This window comes from Chroicocephalus ridibundus, chromosome Z (assembly GCF_963924245.1).
Source record: "Chroicocephalus ridibundus chromosome Z, bChrRid1.1, whole genome shotgun sequence".
NCBI classification, from domain to species: Eukaryota; Metazoa; Chordata; class Aves; order Charadriiformes; family Laridae; genus Chroicocephalus; species Chroicocephalus ridibundus.
Window position 1 is genome coordinate 59,603,623 of NC_086316.1, and position 16,924 is coordinate 59,620,546.

Sequence of the window (16,924 nt, forward strand, 5' to 3'; positions counted from 1 at the left end):
TCATTTATGTTTTAAAACCTCCGGTTTGTTAGCAAGGAGTATTTACACTAGGATAGTGATTGAGATTAGCGCTCTCAGACTACTGTTCCCCATTCCTTCACAATCAGCTCTGCCATTTCTGCAATGAGAGAAAAGTTGCTTGGTAATACAAGGCCTAAATGTAAAAAATTAAATGTAAAAGATACTACTTTTAATTTTTAGTTTATTGTTTTACAGAACATATGCTATCTCCCCTTATGCATTCTTTACAGTTTTCAGCTTGGGTGTCAGGAATTTTAAGTATGAATTTAAAACACAGTTCTCCTAGAGCTGTAATTCACAAAGCCTGATGTCTCTGCTTTTTTGTGCACAGTGACATACTGTGAGCTCAGACTAATTCCCAACTTTCTTAAGTTCTTGGCTCTGTCTGGATTTTTAGAATCTAATAGGCACAGGTTTACCCAGGACCTTCCCTCAGCTGAACACATGGGCAGTCCCTCTCCTCCACCTGTCCAGCCTTGCAAGACTGTAAACATTTAAGATACTGCACTCCCTAGTCAAAGCTGGTTTAAACTAGCCCATCAACTCAGGAAGGATTAAAGCACACAGACATACACAGAACAAGGCGCAGTTTCATGTTACACCTTACCCAATTTAACTTGTTACTTCGAGAGGACCTATTTCTCATCGTTTCTACCTTGCCTTCCCTACAGCCTTCCTTGTGTCTGACCTTGTGCAAAACAAGTGATGCTTGCTGATCCAAATCGAAACTTTTTGTGGGGCTGGGCTCTGTTTCCTGTGAATTACCAAACTAAACTGACTCACAGACTCATGATTGCTAGGTCTGACACAAAAGGCAAACTTGCTAGTTTGCATTAAGCTACCTATACAGGGAGCGCAACTCTTTCTGCAGAAATCATGCTAAAAAAAATAACAGCTTGGTTTTTGAGTGTAAACCAGTAAGTCAATTTGAAACCGATGAGCAGATAGTCATACAACTTTAAATCTCAAAAAAAGGTGCTTCCACTGGGAATAATTAAAACCCTGTAAAAGAGAAGGGTTGTTAATTGGACGTAGAAATATTCGCATTTTGTAAGATCTATAATGTAGCTGTTACAGTTTGAATATTTCCAAACTTTGTAACCTTTTAAATGATTGTAGGTGCACAGATAAATCCAGACTGAGGGGGCTTAGTTAAAAAAAACCCTCCTTTTAAGACCCCAATCTTAATGGTGCTGGAGTGAGCACTTAAGCAAGGAAATTCTGTATTCACCTACACACTTCCTCTGTGCAGCAAAGAATTTCTCTGCATGCATCTTCAAAGGATGAAAAATAGCAATCTTTCTCTCTGACAAAGCACATTGCAAGGAAAAATACTTCAAAGAGTGCTCCATGACTGTGGTAGTGACAGACCTATAATCTTATATTTAAAACAGTCAGGATAACAACAGCAGGCATTCAAAATAGAATAAACTGTTCTGCAAAGGTCAACTCTTAGGGATGGCTCTGCGCTCAGAATGATGTTGCACGCAGAATATTAGATTACAGAAGGATATATAAATGAATATCAGGATCTGCATTTTCAGTCTGCAGGAAAACATTTTGCTTCTGCTTTTAAGAATACACTATACTTTTTTCATCTATAACACCGTGATAAAAATCCTAAAAAAAAAATCTCATGAGTTTATGCAAACAATTGTTAGGTTGCTAATATGTAGGTTTAAACAAGTGAAGGAAATTATAAATAATTTTAATTATTAAAATGAATGTTTCTATCCTCTTTTTAAAAGAAATCCATGCCACAATATATTGGAAATTAAGGATTATATTCGATTCAGTATAGTTGTTCAAATAAAAATTGATAAACATCAGAGAGTATCTTACTACGTTTGTTTTCAATTCTCTTGCTCCTTCTTCTCTGCTCAACTTTTCTGTCCTCTTTCACAGTTATTTCTTGGCATGTGTTGGTTTCTAGATTCTGCTTGTCTTTAGAAGTAGATTTCTGAATTTTACTGACAAGAGATTTGCTTAAAATCAACAAATACATTCTCTATATAAATTGATGTTTATAGTAAAGCTAAGAATGTGAATATATTTGATTTTAAAAGGAAGTCTGTAACAGCATGCAAGCATATGGGCTAACATAGGTAGTACTGAATAAAGAGTACATCAGGAGAGTAACTAGCTTCCAGATCTTTAGATAAAAGGTAAAACCTTTATCTTTGGATCATTTGAAGTTGTTCACATGAGGAATGAGTACAGTATGCATTGTACTTGTTACATTAATTAAAAAAAACCCAAAAACTTAAGAATATTATGCATGATTTTATCATACTCAAAATCCTTAGCTTTGTTTCCTGTTGTACTGACACTGTGAGACATCCGCTGCTGAGTCTCTTTTCGTATTTGGCGATGACTGGAAACAGGATCTCTGCACTTTCTTGAGGATGTCTCTCTTAACTGCATCGCTGTCCTTGACATTGTTTGGGCTGTTTCTGCACATGCCGCAGCCTCCACTGAATGTGAACTTGCCTCCCCAGTTTGCTTTTCACTAGAGGTGGCACGCCAGCAATCTGAAATTGCTTCTTTCTCTCTCTGTTGATCACTTACAGGCTGTGACAAAAAAAGAAGTATTACAAGCAACTGGAAACACGCAGTTAAAACAAGGGCTGTATATATAACAGCTCCAAGAACACTGCCTTAAAAATTGTGTACCTTCAGACAATGGAGGGGTTGCTTAAGCGAATAACTGGAATTATACAGATACGAGAGACAGAGGCTGCCATAGGAAAGACACTCCTAAAGCAGCGTGCCACACCACGTCCCCCTAGCAGAATTAGCCAAGGGAATTAGGATACCCAGGATCACAACTTAAATTCTAAATCTAGGCTGGCTGACAGCAAACAAAAATTGCAACTATCTGAAAGTTGTTTTGTCGGGCATATATGAAATGACTTAACAGATTCATCTCAGTTTCCTATGGACATGAACTCCTGTCCTAAAAAATAAAGCGATGTTTCAAGATGTCTTAAGCTAGCCCATCTTATCTCACTCTTGCACAAACCTAGAAATGTGCACAAAATCAAGAACCATGTTTCACCTGAGGTTCAGTAACTCCCAGCTGAGAAGTTATTTCTAAAGACACGCTATCCCTGAGCTACAGCCACCACAGATGACACTCACTTCACTTATCTTAAACCTTTTAAAGGCCAGGCATCTAGATTACACTAGGCATTCTCATTACCCCTACCACTGGTGAAGAAGAGGAGCTACTATCAGAGATGATGGTGATTCACCTCGTCCTAAGTAAGTTGCGCAAAGGAGAACCTAAATGATTGGTGTATACCAGAGGCCTATCTCTAACAGTAAGGGAGAAAAATGCCACCCTAAAGATATGTCATCACATGGGAGTTAAATTTGAGTAACTTGAGTTTATTCACTGTTTTAGTCAAGTGAGCGTGATGTGCTGCTGAGTATCGTTCAAGTTACTGAAACCTGGGTACTCATTAGCTTACTACACACTTGAGTAATGATGAAAGCTCTTAGGGCACACCCTCAGCACACATGCACACAAATTCTTTCACAGTGACATGGAAGAACTTGTTAGTCCTTTCTCGGGACACAGATGGAAATAGAGGATTTTATGATTAATTTTTTTAATTGACATATTCAGCAGAGAGGCTACTGAAGTGGTGAACTGCATTCCCAGAAGTGGTCCCTTCAGGTCAAGAGATGATGCGTGCTAACATGGCAGTTGGGGAAAACCAAATATTTCAGTTTACAAAACTATCAATGCATTTCTTTCCATGGCATTATATCTGCTATGGGAGAAGGGTCACAGAAGAAGATGAAAACATTTCCAAGAGAAAAAAAAGCAACTTGCTTTATAAGGGACCATATGTTAAAATAAAACAGGCTATTCAGCATCCTGATTCCGTTTACAGGATGGTACAGGCTCTCATCTTTTGGGTACTTGTTTCACCACAATAAGGACATGCTGAAGAAACAAGGATGAGACAAGACCAAGGTGAACAATATACTGTTAGAACGCAACAGTTACTAAAAAATTAACCGGGATTTTTTCCTCATTAAATTGCCTCCCTAATTTCTGCATTCAAGAAGAGCAGATGCAGGCACAAAAAAACCCCTAAAATCAATTATTAATCAACCAGAGGTTATAGATCCCCATTCCCACAGGACCCTACTTCACAATCTTAACTGCAATATTGAGTAAATCTATACATTAAGCTTCACACAGCTGTGCTACAAATTTCAGAAATCAACACTGAAAGAGCTTTGTAAATTGCTACAGTTCTGAGACAATTAGCCTAGAGACCTTTTGGCACCTTGAAATTTGCTACTGTTTTGATACCTTTTATTATGTACTGTTATATGCAGTTAATACTACCAGCAAAAGACACAATTAACTCATAGTCTATGGATGCTTTATGCCATCATGGGGAAGCAAAGTGGCTGTAAAACCACCTTAAATAGCCAGTTAAATGCAGCTGATCATTGATTTGCAGCTCCAGATTATTCAAAGACAACACAGAGCAGAGAATCTGATTCCAGGTTTACAAGAGATGTCTACTATACTTTACAGCATAAACATACATCTCCTATGTGTCTTTCCCTTACTATAACCAAAACAGCAAGAGAAAATAGCACTGCTTTCCCTTCATGTTTCTCTCCAGATTTTTGTATTTGTGTTGTTGAATACAAATGACCTACTCCAGATCACCTTTACAGCACAGGACGTAACATTTTGGAGAGAGCAGCAGAGGGTAAGAGACGAAAACAGAAAGAAAGATCACATGTTGTATCTATACATACTAGCTTCTTCAGGGGAGGACACGAACATAAAACCATGCCTCAATTTTTTCAGTAAGTCTCACATAGGCAGAACTAAACAAAATAAATGCACTTGTAAATATAGTGTAAAAAATGCCCATAAGTAATCTTTCTAGTCTACAAGAAAGACGTAGCTATAATTTCTTTTGTAATAGTTGCAAAGCATTCGTATGCTACAGCAGTGAGAATTATGACAGCAGAAAACAGCATACTACACTCTGGAGAAAAAACAGAGCCAGAGGGGGTAGGAACCTAGAGTTGAAATTGCCTGGTATACGCCAATGTGCTACAATGAAATAACAGAACAGTGTTTTGGAACTTTCCTTGGAGAGAACGCGAGCCATGGAAGATGTACAGGGGAATCAGGAGTTTTTGAAACTCCCATGCTGATTCTAGATTTCCACATCAGTCACTGGATTAACTTTACTAGGATTTTCCATCCCAACAAGCTCAGCCATTGTCATAACATGTATATATCAAAACAGAAAAAAACAGTACTGGACTTTTAAAACTAAAAGAACTGAAAAGTCTTAAACATGCAAATTATTGATGCCATTTTATTCTTTACTAAGATTCACTCTCCAAGTAATTTGGCTATTCTATAAAATATTTTATGGTAAATATAAATTTTCAAATATTAATTAAACTGTGTATATACTTGCTCATTTGCTGTCCTCTGCAAGTTAGATCCTGTTAAGGCTTCTATTTCTTCCACCTGAATTGTAGCAAGGTGAGGCTCTATTATATTTGTTATTTGTGTACAGTCACCATTTAACTGGGGAATACTGGGTTCTGAATTTAACTGCTCTCCCTCCGTGTTAAACTGTCTCTCATTTGGCTCTACAGGAGTGACAGGTTGTACTACAGATGCTGACAAGGCATTCAGAGCTGTCACAAGCAGTACCGGCAGGGCATCACTGCTCTCCTCTGCTGATGGATCAACGGAAAAGCCATGACCCCGACACTCTAACTTGTCAGGCAATGGGTTTATCATTTTAAGACTCTCAGAATCACTGGGGGATCTCAACAAATCACTGATCTCAAATTCACCAGTCTCTATACTCTGTTCAGTGAATTGTTCCATGAAAATCTTCCCTAGGGATGCCAGTGAAAGATCTGTATCACTATTAGGGGAATGTTCTTCTACTCTGTTATCTGTGTCAATAATGGTCATGCAGGTTCTCTGGCAATCTTCTAAAACATCCAGAAATATATCTTGTGGTATCTCTTCCTTTGGAATCATTATTATATCCTCCAGAAGAGCATCTAGAGAGAGTCTTACTTCTGGAGACAGATCTTCATTAATTAGTCTCTGTGAAATCCAAACATTAAAAAAAAAATTACAGAAAGGAATGAAACAAATTTTTTTAAAAGCATGTAATTAACATTCACTTTAGAAGTCATCCATATATAAGCATATATTTTATTTGCAATTTTTGCATAAACTACAAGACTCAGAGCCTTCCCTAAGAACTCATACAGTTTCTTATCAAGGGTCAGACTGAGGTCTCAGTTTCAAAAGTAGTACACTTCAGCTGTTGACTTCCCTAGCAGCGAAAATTCAGAGTAAGAGACTAACTCTGTTACAAAGTCAAAGATATTATGGCATTGCCAATGACCTAAGGGTGTTAAAAGGCTTTAAAAGAAAAACAAATTTCTGTCACCTAGACACAATGAAAGTGAACATGTTCACAATAATATAAAAAACTTATTTAGTAAAACACAATATATGACTTTTGATTACATGCTTATGTGGATCCCACACAGGTATGGAACATTTGTGCCTCACAAGCTTCAGTTCAAAACCTTAGGAGTATGTTTGGAGGCTGCACATTTGAGTTTCCACACTGAGTATCTGTGTGGAAACACAGATATCGTAGAATCATAACTGTTCTTGGAAAAGTTATACTGATAGTGCTTTTCTAATCACTTTGAGCCACTTTCAACAGATGCACCCACCTTTGTACCAATTAATAGCTTTTTCTTTTTTTTTTCCTTATCCTTGTTGCAATGTTACTGCAGGAGAAAATCAGATGCCACAGCAGACCTAACAAATTTCTTTTCTATGTAACGTGTGTTTAATAGCGGTGTTGCTTAGTAATACTGGATCTTAAAATAATCTCTTCCAAAACATTTTTAGACTCTTGCTGCCAGCAAGTGGAAACACTGGGTAGTGCAAGGATCCTTTAACCACTGGTAACATACTTTTGATAAAGCTCAAAAACAAGAAAACAGAAAGAGCAGAACTCTGACAGCATTGACTCATGTTCAGTTTGTAAGCCATTATAAATCCCTGATTCTTTGTTGAAAAATTACTTCCCAATGAGCTGCTTCCTATGTTGTATGTTTGCAGCTAACTGTTCTTTTTAAGTACTGACTACTTTTTAGTTTGCTGTATTGAATTAGACTTTCTTTTTAGACCACTTCTCTAATTTCTGCAGACTTTAAACAATAGGGAAAAAAACCCCACTGGCATAACTTTCTGTACTTGAAGAACTGTGGTATAAACAGCATGTATGTATATTATAGATTTCCTAAGAAAAAGGCTTGGTGCATTTGTTGAAGGGCAGAGGAAACTTAAATTTATATTAATGTAGAAGGATCAGGCAGGCATAAATGAATAATTTTGCAATATCCTAAAAACCTAAATGCAAACTGAAATCCAACACTGAAATGTGGATGGTGTTCATCCAACTACAGGTACCTAAAGTTCTTTAGCACTCACTTCTGTTGGCAAAATCCCATGGGACTTCCTCTATGAGTAACTAAGATGTGCAGAACGTAACAGAAGTCAAAACCTTCCCTCCCCGAAACCCATCCTCAGCTGCCACTTATCCATAAAGACACTTAAAGCCTCATTGCATAAGGTTCCTGTACTTTCGGTTGTCTGTTGAAAAGGAATAGAGGAGCTGCTGAAGGATCACAGCTGAGCCAGCTGGAACCAAACCAAAACAGGGAGTTCTCTCTCCTGTGGACCGCTGTCTGGTAAGTATGGTCTGAATACACTTAAGTTTCACTCAAAGGAGGAGCAGGATTCCGCCTCAGTCAGTAGTTCAGCAGTAGCATATCAATACTGTGGAAAACGCACGTTCAGATCCATCCTCAGATCCACCATAAGAGCTATGCTTCAAGCAACTACTTTCAAAAAGGGGTTCCTATGTAAGGATGCCAAAGAGAAAAAGGCGTCTCTTTGGCATAAGGCTGTTAATTCTTTTTAGGGTTTGAATGCCAACCATCTCATGGCAACTGTGAATCTCTTCCATGTGAGATGTAGTAAGCATGAGCACACTATTTCCAAAGCCTTGATTTAAATCCCACTATCCTCGTATCTCAATTATTCCCAGTACAAATCCAAATCAAGGCGCTCCTTAATCCAGACACAAATCCTGCTGACATTCTAGCATCATCCCAGAATCTCTTGTCTCCCTGTTTTACCCAGTAAGCACACACTGGGTAACAGCTGGGCCTGGCCACCATCAACTCCAGCCTTATGTAACTGAGAACCTTGCACCAGAGGAAGCAGATGGACAGGGAAGTCAAGCAGAAGTCCCATCTAAAATAAACCAATTTACTTGACCGTGGATATAAAAACTGTGTGTTAATAAACTCACTGCACCAAAGGCCAGTGAGCAAGACAGGCTTAACCAAGCCTTAGATGTTTACCTCTCCCTGTAGAGTACATGGGCAAGCTTAAATCTGGACTGTCACCTCCAGCCGATGGCACTGCATTCACATCACCTTGGTCAATCTTGACGTGCAAGGATTATTTTTTTTTCCACGTGTTTGAAAACAATTAAAAAGTTATCAAGAAATTGGTGGCTACTTGGTCACAGACTGTGGCTTTTTAATGTTACAAGATAAAACCAGACTGAATAATACTGAAGCATAAATAACACTGGATTGGAAATGTTAAATGGACTTCTGTATCTGCTAGCTCTGAGTCAAACAACAGCAGAGAAGTTCAGCCTTTCAATACGTACATATAAGAGCATCACCATAAAGGAGTTAAGGCTTCAGAAGGATCAACATTACCAGCTTCTGTGAGAATGATGAGCTAAAAATTATTGCAATATACTGGGACATGGCTTTGGGGACTGGGACTGGGACTGGGACGTGGGCACAGAGAATCACTGAACAGTTGAGGCTGGAAGGGATCAGCTAGTCCAGCCTCACTGCTCAAGCAGTGTCAGCTGCAGCAGGTTGCCCAGGACCATGTCCAGTCATCTTCTGAGTATCTCCACAGCTGGAGAATGCACAACCTCTCTGGGCAACCTGTTCTAGTATCTGACTTCCCTCACAGTTACAAAGTGGGGTTTTGTGTTCAGGTGCAATTTCTTTCTTTTTGTGTCCATTGCCTCTTGTCCTACCAGTGGGTACTACTGAGAAGTCTGGCTCCCTCATCTTAATTCCTCCCTGTCAGGTGTTCATACACATTGATAAGACTCCCCTGAGCCTTCTCTTCTCCAGGTTGAACAGTTCCATCTCTCTCAGCCTGTCCTCATATGAAAGACGCATCAGTCCTTTAATCATCTTTGTGGCCCTGTGCTGGACTTGCTCCAGTGTGTCTCTATCTTTCTTGTACTGAGGACCGAGAACTGGGCACAGTACCCTAGAGTTGGCCTTACCAGTTCTAAGTACAGGAACACCTCTCTCAACCTGCTGGCAACACTCTTCCTAACTCAGCCCAGGATATTTTTTGCTGCCTTTGCCACACAGGTGTATCACTGGCTTGTGGCCAGCTTATTGTCCACCAGGATCCTCAGGTCCTTCTCTGCAAAGCTACTTTCCAGCCAGTTGGTCCCCAGCACATACTGGTGCCTGAGGTTATTCCTGCCCAGATGCAGGACTTTCCATCTGCCCTTGTTGAACTTCATAAGATTCCTCTCTGCCCAGTTCTCCAACCTGTACAAGATCCTTTGAATGGCAACACAACTGTCTGCTGTATCAGTCACTCCTCCCAGTACCATCTCTGAACTTTCTGAGGGTGCATTCTGTTCCATTTTCCAGGCCATTACTGAGGATGTTGACCAATATTGGCCCCACTATCGACAGACTAACCTCAGCAGAAATCAGAGCTGCTATGTCATCAAAATCAAGAAAACACAGTAAGATTCATTTTATGGTGTCAGGACTTCTATGCAGAGACTATGCTAACTAATGAATTTCTCTTGTATTTTCAGGAATAGATAGACAAAACTAACATGCCTAGTGACTCACTTCTGGTTGTCAACATGTCTGTCCTGCCCTTTCTTCAAACCAGTACACGAAAGCCTGTGATGGCAAATTGGTTCCTCGCAAGAGGTCTTCCTGCAGCACTCAGATCTTGCCAGTGCCAGTATCAGCCAATTTTCAAAAAGTATCATTCACCATAGTGATTAATTCCAACCTTCTTACTCCAGGCTCCTAAAATACCCTCTCTGGAGATATTCCCAATGCACTCAATCTGTCTATTCTCCAGAGGCTATTAATCACAGGTAATCTTTGTTTCAAGGCTTTTTGATTTTCTTCTATTTAACTAATTCTGTACAATGAGAACGTTTCACCTAATAAACTTGGTATTATATTTTTATATTGGTAGTTGTATATTTTTCAGAAAGTAACAGCATAGGGGATTTAATTTTTTTTCTTTGTTCTGAGGCAAGGGATACCTTACCATGTAATCAATCATATTTGCTACAAGACATGAATAATTTGTCATACTGGTCTCAAATTTGGTTTTGGCAAATTTTAGCAAGTATTGTTTTTTCCACAACATTAATCTTAATCAATCTCCCTAAAAAAAAAAAAAAAACAAAAGTAAAATTGATTTATATAGAAGTCTGACTTTTTACTTACAGGTCCAAATCTATGGGACTAGATGAAACAGTCATAATGCTATGGTCTCTGCATTAAGCAGGTTATTTCAGCAGATAATTACACTGCATATTGCTGTAAATTGCTCCACGTTGGAATGTCAGAGAAGAAATACTGGAACTGGTACCCTGTTGTAAGTTAATGTGAGTTTTCCTAAGAAGCTGCAGATGGCAGCAAGCGTTATATGTACCCAGGAAGATCCTCTCACTTCTCTTGGACCCATGCAGTTGACGTCACTAGTGCTGCTGAAATCCTCAAAACTGTCCATGACATTGCAGCAGGAATTGGTAATAGAAGGTACTTTTTGCTGCAGAAAAAGCAACAGAACGAATTCCAATGACCGTTTCTTTGTCCAACATCCATACACCTCAAAGCAATGAACTGGTCAGTGATGAACTGAGACTAGAAATTGAAAAGCACAAAGAGGGCATTGTGCCTCAGAGGTGCAATAAAAGGCGACAACAATGCAGAGACAGCACAACAGACGCAAGCAACGTTGTCATTGCAGATGTCAGCATAAAGACAGATGATACGGAGGCAAAGCCCAAGAATTCCTTCACGAAATATTGCCAGTACTTCACTGCTGCTTGGACTTCACTGACTGCAAACCAAGAATGGAGGGAGTGCAGGAAGGAAAAAGGGGAGAGGGGAAGTGGTAAGGAAGAAAGGGAATATTTGACCACTGGATATTTATGTTGGTGGTTGCAGAACCTTCAACTCTTGCTCAAGATATTTCTGGGTTGGATGGTTCATGTGGATATATTGTTGAATTTTTGCTACTCTCTTTTCTGGAAGCTGTCAGGGAATTCCTTCTTCCCTTCAAGGTTTTCTTTCTTTTACATGCAAAAGCAGTGTTTGCCAGCAGATAATTACTAAAATAATAAGTATTATTTATGAGGTACACTTAGAACATTCAGATTGCATTAAACTTATCTAAATTAGAGTTGGTGGAGTCCCTGTCCTTCCACTTGCCTTCAGCTATGCATTTCTACACCCTCTCTTATGCTGCACTGGCACTCATCTAATCTTCTGGGGAGCTACCCTGAAAAATTAACGTGGCTGAAAACTAAGCCAACTAAAAAAAATTGAACAGCATCTGACAGTTGTTCCTCAAAACTTGCTTCATGCTGGGGGTCAAACAAGCACTAGTGTTGGCCCAAAGGAAGCAGCAGAAACCCAGGGCAAAGAAAAGGGGCAGTACCTTGCAACACCCAAGTACATAGGCTCACACAGGAGCGGAATCACCCCCAATTCAGTATCACTGAGAAAGGACCTGACAAATGGGGCAAACCGTAGCTCCAGAGCTATTCCCTCACTTTTATCTCATCAGCAGTGAAACCTGTCCCCCATGAGCACCTTTAGGATTACCCAAGAGATGTACTACCTGGTTTTGGCCACAAGTCAGTCATTACTCCCAAACAGAAGGACAGTTACAGATACTCTCTGTCCTCAAAGACCTCTCTAGTCCCTCTCCCATAATTTTCATTGGCAGAAAACATGTTTTAGGTTACTAGAAGTCCTCATTACTTTAGCTTAAGTAACAGCCCTCGTAGATTCTGTGTCATGGTGACATCTTTCCTACTTCACTGTTACTGTTAGCTTCTACCCTTGTGCCCTGCAAGCTTAGTAACTGCAGTTCCTACCCAAAAAGCAGAAAATGAATGTTAGCTTTTAAGTTGTTTTCACCAAAGTGACACACTCGGTGTCACTTTTGACAGCTATGTGCCTGCTTTTTAAAATGAAAGAACCACGTATTTTTCAGTAAAATATTTTCTAATGCTAACAAAATTAAAAGATATTTTATAGACATTCAGTTGTAAAAATACACTAACCTTTTCTTCGGAATCTTTTTCAAATCCGTTCAATTTGATATCTAAATTTAGGAGAGTAAACAAATATTTCAGTTGTACTATCACTGAATTCCACTTCTGAAAGTTTTCATAATTTCTAATAAAATGGCCTCACTTCCTGTTTAAGGCTAAAGTTTCAACCATTCTTAAAAATTTCTGTAGCCATTTTCTCTAAGTGGAACTGACAATAAGATTTCTAGTCAGGCTCTGTTAGTCACCAAATTATATTCCAGGGCTATTTTGTCATATTTCTTCACTGTTGTTTAGAGGCCCATGTTTCCAAAGACTATCAGCAGATGGAATCGCTGCCCATTCCCCTGGATGAGGCCTATACCCTGCTCTCTATAATTACAATGCAATTAGACAATACAGCTAAATTAATCTGTAACTTACTGCCTCTGAAAAGGGCTGGTCCCACCCCCCTGCTCCCATCACTGTGTTCATGTGACTCCCTGGGAATTTCCTAATAAGATATAAAGTGAATGGTTTTCTACTGCGTTGGCAGAAATTAGCTTAAACAGATGGGGCAGGCCTGCACTGCTGGAAGGGCAGAGGAACAGCAGTACACCTGAAGCAGCAGCTGGTGGCAGAGAGATGTGGGGAATGACCAGTAGCATTTTTGTTTCTTGTTTCTTACAGATGTCTTTGATTTTTGGATATGTTAGTAAGAGGCATGCAGGAACCCCCAATGACTGTTACATCCATGCTTAACCTTACACATCCATACGGCACTTGATTGCTATGTGGCCCTGTAACTTTTGTCAGAAAATTCCAGAGCAATGAAATAATTTTAAGCTGGAAATATACCACTGGCTTGGGAAAACAATTACTTTTTTCAAACAATGCTAACAGAATGCTTACAAAAACATAACTTGTAGTCCAAGAAAACTACGATTGTAAAGGTCACATATAGACAGATTCTAAATAAACCTACGCAGTTACTCATCTTCAGCTTCTCAAATGAATTTGCCACAGCTACAGCTACTTTCAGTTTTGTACAAAATACAACATACCTACAGTATTATTTTGCTGTCCCGCTACTGCAGCATTTAGCGCAAAACCTGGCTTAGAAATATTTTCAGGAAGTGATGGAATGTTAATCCAACCCCTAGAATTAAATAATATCGTAAATGTTCTTATTCCGAAAGAACTGTTATCTGCTCAGCTTAAGAAAATTTCTACAGTACTTTCAGGTTTTTTTATGCAGTTTTTTACTTACAATTATTTGTGGAAACAACGGCAGGCTTTTCCAGAGGCGTACTTCTCTTTACAAGGACTTACAGTAACTGAGACTTCCAGATTTCCTAAGTGGAGCTAGGTATGTTTGTACATTCATTCTCTAAGTGAAAAAACGTCCCTTCCCATTTTTTATTACTTCTTTCAGTATTTCTATTATAAATACATCTTCTACTGCAATCCTTCTATAGGTTCTAAGAACAAAAGGTTTAATATTATGTATTACAATTTTTTGTTCATTTGTCTAATGGTTTTCCCTGAGTAGTTTACTGTCTTTTCTGTTGCTTATGCCCTTATACCATTAAAGGTAATACCATCAATAAAAACATATAAGGTAAAAATTGACCCACATCGGACACAGAATCACCCCAGACATAAATATAGATCCTTCACTAAGCAAACAAGAAAACTGCACCACAATAAAACATTGAGAATAAAATAACATACAAATGGAGGTATAACAGAATTGTTTAATTACAGTATGCCTGACTGGAATTCCTATGTGATGTGTTATACTTACTGCAGTAGAGACTGAGACTGGTCAAATGTGCATACCTCTTCAGCTATCTGAATGGGAAAAAAAAAAGATTAACAACTTAGTACGCATTTTTCTCAACTTTACTACATGCTTATCTTCTTCTATCTGTAACTGAGCTGGGAAATGGAATTTTTAGATCTGATCTTTACGCACATTACTAATAAGACACAAAAGCCATTCCACGAAAATATTTTTTATTTGTCCTATTTGAGAAAAATGTTGAAAAATAAATCAAGACCATGAAAGACAACACTCACCCAGAAGGAAAACATACCTATGCAAGTAAGACATAATCACTTTAAACTTCAGGTGTTTTATACATCAAAAGACCAAAATACAAGGTGTTTTTATTTCAACTCCCAGCTTTAATCTTACTTTTGTAACAATTCCCTCTTAATTAAATAAGACAGGGTGCTGCAGCAGGGACTGTGGAGTTTAGTACACAACTCTCAGTACCTCTGGAGAAGGCAGAATTAAGGGACTTAGCTGACAAGACCTGCACATCAGAAAGCTCTAAGTGGCAGGGCTGCTACATGCAGACCCAGAAAAGGACAATGTGGGTAAGCAGAAACCTAATGTCAGAGCAGGAGCCAAATTCAAACTCTTTAGTAAAAGAAGCCTGGATCTACTTTTTGTGCCTCTGACTGTACCTAAGGGAAAGACCTCCTCTAGCATGGAAAAAGGAGCCTCTATTTAAAGTCTAAGGCAACCTAGGAATGATTAAGACAGGCAAGTGAAGTGCAGGTTTGTTCTCTTCCAGATGAGCTGAAGACAGGGGATTTCTAGTGGACTACCAGCATACTGGCTGCCATTTTAAACAAATCATTGACATACAGTGGAGAACAGTCACAGCACTACGAAAACTCTGGGAAAGAACACCTTTGTATGCCCACCAAGTGATGACTTATTTGGCTTGCATAAGGTATTAGCAACACAACAAGAACAATCATTTTAGAAATTACATGAAGAGGAACAGGTGGAAACTGACCAAGAGGAAAGACTGCTAAAAGGCTTCCTGGAATGGAATAGATTCTTTAGAAACAGTTTGTGCAACAGTTATTGACTGATGTAGTTCCAAAATATGGCAATGGGATAGCTGGCAGAAAGTTACTGACTTTGCTAAATACACCCTTTGTACGAATCAGCCTGGATATTTACACAGAACATTATCCAGAGACCAAGAGAGGTCAGAAGGATAGCAGAACAACTACTAAATCTCTTTGACAGGCTAACATTGCTCAGAGAGATGCTTAAAGCTCAACGATGTACCGAGTATCTCAGAAGGAGAAACTACTTTGTCCGTTAAAATATTAGGTTCCAAGCAAAATCAGCGTACTGTTGATAGCTTGATAGTTCTTCTCATATCATAGAAATTACATAAATAGTGTTTGTGACCATTGACTGCAAGTACTGGGAACAGCCTTTTGTCCTACTCTCTTCCTTTTGGTAAGAAAATTCCTGCAAAACTCAACTGATTTTTCTCATTTGAGAACTTATTTATACAGACAACTATCTGAGGGAACTCTGGACATGTTCCAAAAAAAGACTAATGCTTAAAAGCTGTAAGTGCCACCTAACAACTTTAGGAGCACTTCAACAAACTGGGCAAGAAAAAAAATAACTGAAACAGGTAAAAGCACAAACTTACAATCACGAGGCCTGCCTGAAAAAGCCACAGAATAGGCTGTTAATAGATAATAGAAACAACTTGTCAGTTGGAAAGAACGTGAATCCTACAAAATCTGTCTATATATCTAATGAATCTCTGGTGGAAGAAAAGTCTTATTTACAATCTCTAGTAGAATCAAGGATAGGACCGTATATCCCAAGCCTCCCCCAACCCACCTGAAGTACAGAGAAAGCCAAGACTCTTTGGAACAACTGGAACTGATGTTACAGTTCCTGAAAAAATTCTGCCACTCCAGGCTGCACGACCCTCATATCACATCGCATCAAGATGCTGTATTCACATAAGACCATTTCTGATGACACAGTAGAAGCGAAAGCTTCTATATAAGCATGTTCCATGTTGGCTCTGAGAGTGGCTGAAGAGCCACACTGGTGTCATCTACATATGCAAGCATCATGGATGACAGGCCAAAAGCATTGCTTACAGAATTCAGTAAAGATTTAATTTTTATACTGTCCCCATGCTGTGCACAACTAAGCTGCCAGCGGTGTGCTATGCAGGTCTCAATGGTTTTTTTTGTCATCTAGGAAGCGTTTTAGTTCTTTGAAAAAATCCTCTTATACTGGAATAAGAATGCATAGATAGTGGTCTTTGGATTGGTGAATCCACAGCCCTAAGGACAGTGTAACAGTCAGAGGTTTTAAAATAATCTCAGTTAAAGAGCAAAAATCTGTTTGTTCCCAATTGTTTCATGATCATGTCACATGCAGGTGGAAAGCTGATTGCTCAATTGTACAGAAGTTTATGGGCTAGCTACCAACTGTGGCAAATATATTAAAAGTAGGATAATTACTAGATTAGGGAATGCAGAATTATCCATAGAGTAGAACTAATTACCCCATCATCATGCAAGCATTTTATTTTGCATTTCAGATTACTATCTCTTTTTCAAATAAACAATTGTCCAATCGTTGGATCATAGCTAAT

The 16,924-nt window shown here is 38.9% G+C and overlaps 1 protein-coding gene across 1 annotated transcript in view; it reads right to left on the reverse strand.

The window, feature by feature from the left end:
- Positions 1-16,924, reverse strand: part of ANKRD31 (ankyrin repeat domain 31) — a 66,701-nt gene that overhangs the window by 46,623 nt on the left and 3,154 nt on the right. The window contains exons 4-10 of the mRNA XM_063319582.1: positions 14,290-14,336; positions 13,547-13,641; positions 12,516-12,556; positions 5,489-6,142; positions 2,459-2,592; positions 2,315-2,410; positions 1,864-1,991 (exon numbers count right to left, since the gene is read on the reverse strand). Of these exons, the coding sequence (XP_063175652.1) occupies positions 1,864-1,991; positions 2,315-2,410; positions 2,459-2,592; positions 5,489-6,142; positions 12,516-12,556; positions 13,547-13,641; positions 14,290-14,336 (1,195 nt within the window). The remainder of the gene's footprint in view (positions 1-1,863; positions 1,992-2,314; positions 2,411-2,458; positions 2,593-5,488; positions 6,143-12,515; positions 12,557-13,546; positions 13,642-14,289; positions 14,337-16,924) is intronic.